Source organism: Momordica charantia, unplaced genomic scaffold (assembly GCF_013281855.1).
Source record: "Momordica charantia cultivar OHB3-1 unplaced genomic scaffold, Mcharantia_2.0 BLBB01000170.1, whole genome shotgun sequence".
Classification (NCBI taxonomy): Eukaryota; Viridiplantae; Streptophyta; class Magnoliopsida; order Cucurbitales; family Cucurbitaceae; genus Momordica; species Momordica charantia.
In genome coordinates this window covers 73627-80798 of record NW_028275326.1, presented here as the reverse complement: position 1 = coordinate 80798, position 7172 = coordinate 73627, and the positions used below count along the sequence as shown (strand labels likewise).

The 7172-nt window shown below is 33.3% G+C and overlaps 1 protein-coding gene across 2 annotated transcripts; it reads right to left on the bottom strand.

Annotated features, from left to right (window-relative positions):
* Nucleotides 1-3152: 3152 nt before the first annotated feature.
* On the bottom strand, nucleotides 3153-6694 carry LOC148207201 (leucine-rich repeat protein 1-like). Of its 2 annotated transcripts, none has more exons than XM_088118481.1 (6): nucleotides 6259-6694; nucleotides 5728-5799; nucleotides 4950-5075; nucleotides 4512-4583; nucleotides 4317-4388; nucleotides 3153-3464 (listed from the first exon to the last, which is right to left on the bottom strand). In XM_088118481.1, exons 1-6 carry the CDS (start codon nucleotides 6483-6485, stop codon nucleotides 3392-3394), a joined length of 642 nt encoding a protein of 213 aa, XP_087974607.1. In that variant the 5' UTR covers nucleotides 6486-6694; the 3' UTR covers nucleotides 3153-3391. The 2 variants fall into 2 exon arrangements, with proteins under 2 accessions (XP_087974607.1, XP_087974606.1); XM_088118480.1 differs by having other exon boundaries at nucleotides 4950-5093; nucleotides 6259-6691.
* Between the last annotated feature and the right edge of the window lie 478 nt (nucleotides 6695-7172).

The window sequence follows — 7172 nt, the reverse complement described above, 5'->3', positions numbered from 1 at the left end:
TATTGTTTTAATGTCATCAATCTTCTATGAGCATGTGTTATTATGACTACTATTTATTGAAAACTAGACATGAAGTCACTAAACATATCATACCTCTTTATTGGATACATCCAACTATAACCAACAGGTCCAAAAGTTTCACCCATTTATTCCCGACTTGTTGAAATTTTAGCTCTTTACGAATGTTTAACCTCATTAAATCTCTATGTGATTTATCAGTGTCCTTTGTTTTCCTTTTGACGTTTAATAATGTGTCCATGACATTATCACATATATTTTTCTCAATATGCATAACATCCAGTATGTGTCGAATCTTAAGATTCAACCAATATGGTAACTCAAAAAATATGATTTTCTTCACCCAATTTACTTTATCGTGCAATCACTTCCCTTTCCATTATAAGATGTTTACTTTATCGTGCAATCACTCGAAAGTTCTGACCACTGCAGACATCATACATCTCAAAGTCGGTACTCTACAACTCAGTCAACTCATCTATCAATGATTATAAGTAAATATCTATCTCCTTCCCTAAAGCCTACAAAAGTGATATTGGGTAGGTAACTGCCCACTAAGGCATCTCTCTCGTATAACATACAGTCCTAATGACTTCATTCAAACAATCCTTGAAAGGCCAGAGATAGGTGCCTTAACCACTTGAACTATGCTCGATTTGGCTCAATTAATTTCTTTTGAGAATAATGTTGGTTGAAGATATTGATTTTACATTAGTGGGCTTAGTGGGAGAATGTAAGCCACATTTTCAACTTTTTTTTTATTGTTTATATTAATTATTTTATTATAAAACTCTTTTTTGAAATTTGAATGAGTTTAGTGGGGTTATAGGTATCTTTCTTTTTAAACTCCATAATAAGGCTATCTATTTCTTCTTAACAGGAAAAAGAACATACAATACTTTTTTATTGGCACAGAAAGAGTATTATGGTCGTCTCTAGTCTATTAGGCACGGATTAAAGTATTGGATATATTTGTACGAATTGCGTCTAATCTACAAATTCGTAAAGTTCCTTAGAATCAAATTTACTGCCCTCAATCAACCACTACAACCCGCACATGAATTTTATTAATTGATGGATCGATCCTTCTAGTGTTAAATCTAAAGATAAATCTTCCATCATTAATTACATTTAAAAAAAAAAAAAAAACCAAGACCCACGAGAAAACGGATGAAAAAGGTGTACCAATCCAACATTATTTTCTTTGTCAAATAGGATTTTGTATTGGTGGTTCCATGTATGTTTAAGTAGTAATTCTACTTTTGGGGATTAATACATTGATAGACTATTTAAATACTATAATTACATAAAAGGATTTGAAGCTATAAAATTTATACTTTTGTCATGAAAGAACCCATTTGAGAGAGTACCCATCACCCAATTTACTAGTATATCTTTTTGTATCTACACCTCAATATTAATTAATTTTTAAAATCCAAAATTGGATACCTGATAGGTTACATTTTAAATCCGTTAAATTTTGCCTAATTAGACTTTCCAAAAGTAAAAAATACCAAATCCCAAAATACTAACCAAATCTCCAAAATAGTTATGTTTCCGTTCATTCCTTCGTCTCCGACCACCGTCTACATTCCTTCATCTCCAGCTGCTGTCTCTGTTCTTCTTCGTCATCGGAACAGTCTGTCTAGCTGTCTCCGGCTGCCCATCCATTGTTTACGTTCGTTTATCACAAGATTTTTTTTGTCCCCGGTTGCCCGTTGACCATTCGGGCCCTCCATTATCCCGACCATTGTCTAGTCGCCAACCGAAAGGTTTGTAGGTTATTTCTTTATTTGTTAATTGTAGAGAGATATAACCGTATATACTTTATAACCAAATATAAATTATATTAATATATAAGTGTATATTATAATGACTATAGTTTATATCACCATTATTAAGTGTATGTTGCTTAAGTTTATAGCCGAATATAGTTTATATTTCCATATAAATGAAAAGGTAGCCAGATATATAGTTTATATCTCCATATAAATAAATATATATGTATATGTATATTATCCATATAAGTGTATGTTATAATGACTATAGTACTGAAATTTGGCAAAAAAAAAATTGGAACGAAATGAAAAAATATTTTGTAATAAATTTCATTATCTACTAGAATATATTAAAAAGTAAATTTGGGGGCTATGAGAATAATTGAATATTTTGTAATAAATTTCATTCTTGAGTAAAATATGTTAAAGAGTAAATGAGAAGATTATGAAAATGATTCATTTAGGTCCCACAATAATTTAATGTTTACAAAATCAAATTTGAAACATTAATCTTTTGTATTTAAATAAATTAATGATAATAAATATAAATACCATAAGGACAAATTTGATATTTGAAAAAAGTTTTAAATCCAAAAATCTAATACCGTAAAATTTATAAACATGGGACAAAGACATTATCTCTTCTTATTATTATGACAAATAACACTATCCTTGCAAACTTTTATAAATCATACTTTTCATGGAATGGGTACTTGTGACGTGCTATACGTGTCTAAAACTAATTGGTAAAAAATTTGCAAATCTATTATCGATAGGAGAATCTAAAATTGTCTTAAAATATCGGTAAAGTGATATTTTGAAAACTTTACAAACTCAACAAAATTTTTAATCAATTATACATTCACATATTTCGATTATTATTATTAAGTAGAATCATTACTAAAATAAACAGAAAAGCAGAAGGAAAAAAAAGGCTCATTTTTCATCATTTGAGGAAGAGGGCAATTGGCAAAGGTCGGGAGGAAAGAGAGAAATAAAAATTTGAGTTTGTTTTTTCCCCTCAACCGAAAATATACATGATTTTACCACATAACTTTAAAACTAATATACAATTATTAAAAAAAAAAAAAGAGAAATTAAAAACGCTTACTATAGGAAAGGAAAATTATCAGCCGTCACCAAATTAAAGCATTTCAAAAGGGGTTAAATAAATAAAAATGCTTATATTTTTAAACGACAAAACGAACTTTAAAAAAATAATAATAATAAATCAAACGCGCCCAACAAAAGGAGCCAAAAAAAAAAAAAAATCAGCTCCAACCAAGCAAGATCAAATCTAAGGACTAATTACAAAAAAAAAAATTAATGATAATAATAATAACAAGAAGATGAAGAGACGAGTAAAGCAGTTGGTAGAATTACATTAGCACAAATTCATGTCGTGGCAGCAGAAAAGTAGAGTTTTGAGTTACAAATACCAAAGCATTTGGTATTTTACAATTTACAAACACTAATTTTGTCATTTTAGATTTTAGTATTTCCCAATTCACTATAGAGTGAAAACAACACTTTTACTTTACCTTCCCGAATACCATACCATTACCTGCTGTAATTTTGTAGCATCACCTTGGCTTCTATGTGCAATTTGTGTCATAGCTAGCAAGTCCCAACAATTCTGGTCCTTCCATTCTAGGGTTGTTCTCAAAGCTGCACCAATAAACAAGAATAACAACATATAATGAATGGCCTGAAGCAATTTGGACTTGGAGGAAATTACTAAGGTGGCCTTGTCAAAACCACGAGAATCGAAATTCTTGTCCATCACAGACCTCAAAGAAAAGAGTAAACAAGAATATTAACAAAGCTACAACGGAATGTGCGCATGGACTCGATCAAAGGTTTAGTCTTAATTATTCAGCCTTCCATCACAGATTCAAAAGTCTCCAACTCTTATATTACTTCCAATCATATGAGTGGTAGGCCTAATAGTGAGATTTATGCCAATCCAACCAACCCATTAGAAGCTCGAGAGTGGAGAGCTGAACGGTTAGAGGAGTGGGTTGTGTGAGAGAAGGGTAGAACAGTAATAAGAGCAGTGGGTCATGGTTATCTGTTGTGTGGTTAGGCATAGGGTAGTTCGGAGGAACAGTGATTAGTTAGAGGATGTCTCAGAAAGATGGTGCTGGTGGGGTAAGCTTTTTCTACTTTTGGGTTCAGGCATCAAATTTCTTTGTAAGAACCAAGAGAGGCCTCTTGAAGTGTCCCTTACTACATCCATTTTCATTTTCTTAGCTTCATTGGGTGAGGAAGGATCTATCTCTAATGGCGCCATTAATTTCAGACAATAAGTTTTATCCAAGCACAGAAATACAAGGAGCGAAATAAGGTCACGTATTATGTTGAAAACACAAAGTAAAAGTTTTATTCTCCCTTCCCTTAAGTTGGTGTAGGCAAGAGCTATTTGCGCTTAAATGCAGTTAAAAATATGGGATAGAAAGGGAATAGAAATGGGGGAGGGAGAAGCAACTCGAAGAATAAGAAAGAAATTAAGAAGCCTACTTGCTTAAAGGTATGTGCTCAAATGGTCCATTGGTTGGTATTGTTCCACACAAGTCATTATTTGAGACGTCCCTGAAACAAAGGAGACACAAGCCATCATAAATCAACCATATGACAAGGCACAAATTTGAACCATGGAAGTATATCATTTAAATGGCTACTACTACAAAACGGTGTAAATATACAAATACTTACACAACTTTAAGGCTTGTAATTCCAGTAAGTTCTCTTGGGACTGGTCCATTTAATCGGTTGTCATTGAGCCGTCTGCAAAACAAAATAGAAATTCAGAAAAAAGGTTTTACAAAAAGAAGGGATCACTGGGGAAAGCATTCATTCAGATTACTTCCTCTTCAGAAACAGAAAATTAATAGCCAGTGGTTTCATATTGCAATCATCAACTACCAAGCTGAAGCAGAAAAAGTTTGTTCTCTAAATCATGGATAGAAGGAAACTTTTTATTTATAATATTGTAGAGTTAATTATAAGAACAAGACTTTCCTTTAAATCATGAACTTGCCATCAACTATCAAAACTGTTCGTACATACAAGTTGGAGTTAGAAAGAAAATTAGAACTTCTAAACCAACACAACCAAGCGAAACAAGAATGAGTAATGTAAAATGGAACTCACAAGAACACAAGAGATTTCAATTTCCCCAATGAAAGTGGAATTCTTCCAGTGATGTTGTTGTTATACAAGTCCAAACTGATGAGGCTCTTCAAGTTTCCAAGCTCATCTGGAATGGTTCCATGGATGCTGTTTTTATAAAGCTCCCTACATAGTTAGTGGCAGCAGAGTACAAAAAACCAGCAATGAGTACAAAATCAGAATAAGTATAGAACCCACGCACATAAAGTCATAAACATTTAACACATCAACTAGATTTTCATACCAACGCTTTTTTTTAACACAAGGACTATTGAAGGAAGTGGAGAGTTTCAAAATACAAGTTGTGCATTCGTGATAGGCCTCCCCTCAGATACACTTACTCGAGAAGATATAAGAAAGGGTGTAGTAACAGAATTGGGGGCGAAAAATTTTATGTGGTAGTGCGTGTGGGGGGTTGTTGAAAATAGTTGTGTATGGTTGTAAATACCACGTATAAGAGTTAGGAGAACTCGGAAGCAGTTTGGGAGAGATAGAGGAGCTGTTTGGTTCCCCTAGGTCGTATTGTACTTAATTTCAGCTAGTTGAATAATCTACTAGTTCGAATCCTACTAGTTTTTACCATGGATTTTGAATTTTTTTTTCAAGAAACTTTTTCCAGGAAGAATTTAAACAACTCCTATACGACTGTTAACAAATTATTTAATTCGAAGAACATAGGTAGTAATCACATTATACAACCAAAAATCTGCATCCAATCAGTGACCAAGGAAAAGATAAATATTGTGATTAAAGAACATACAAATATTGCAGATGCTCGAGCCTTCCAAGTTCAGGAACCAGATGTCCGGACAAGTTTGAATTGCCTAAGTCCCTGCAAAATAAATCAATCGTTTGATCAGCTGCCAACATCAAACCAAAACAACACAGGCTTGTAGACTAGTAAGGACAGATGTCCTAAATAAGACTCCAAGACCACACTGGATGGCACCTAATCCTTTACAATCAAGCGTCCATCAAACAAATAGCCAGACGAGTGGATTCGCACTTCCGTCTACAAATTATCGTTCGTCTTTAAGCAGCAGAGTTAAATTGACGTTGTCCTCATAGACTAATAATAAAATACAACGATCAACCAAATTCACAACATAATCGATGATACTAGTTCAGAAGAGAAGATAATAAGAACGAAATAATCCTCACAAATCGCGTCACAAAAGAGACGGTACCGACCAAAAGCATAACAAAATTTCTGGTATTCTAAATAAAGAAGATAAAGAAAACCATTACAAAAACTAATCAAATAGTGAACACAAAGGAACAGAGAGCGTACACTCGGGTAACGCGGTTGTCCTGGTTACATGTGATGTGGAACCAAGTACAGGGATTAACAAGAGTAGGATCCCAACTCTGGAGCACGTTATCAGGATCGGACAAGCTCCGGCGGAGAGTGTAGAGCGCGTCCCCTTCGGAGTTGGCGTGCGCTACCTGAAGAACAGAACTTAGGGCTACCAAAAGCAGAAAGAAGAAGCTCGAAATCCAGAACCAAGTCGCCACCATGGCTAAGCCTGACACTGGATCGGCTCGGAAAATCCTCTTCCCGGCGGCGAAAAACCCTTCAATTTCGTAAATTGGTTGAAAAATTTGTGTGGTTTTTGAGAATTTGGATCGAAAGGAAAGCAGAGAGAGAGAGAGAACGGAAACGAGGGAAGTTCGGGTTCAGGCTTTGGGAATGACAACGTAAAGAAAACGTGAGTGAGTTTCTTGAGATTCTCCTTTTTTTTCTTTATTACTCCTTTTTTTTCCCTTTTTTCCTCATTAATATTTATTATTATCTATTTACTTCCAACTTTTGTACATTTTAATTCAAATAGGTCTATTTTAATCCATGTACTTTTAAAAAATTACAATTTCAGTCTCTTTATTTTCATTTTTATTTCATTTATTTCCATCGTAATTTTTAAGAGTGTAATTTATCAATTTGAATGCACATGCTAGGGTGAGAGATTCGAATCCATAACATTTTAATCAAATACAAGTGTCAATTACCATTAAGCTAAACTTATGTTGGCTCCATATTATTTTGTTTCATTTCAAGAATGATACCGAAGTAGCTTAATTAAAAATGTTGTACACTTTATAGTAACCCTTAGTGGTTTATTTTTTTAATGCAATGTTGTTTTTTTTTATCAAAAAAAAAATGTACACTTTATAGGTAAAATTAAATTTCATAAATATTAGAGAGAA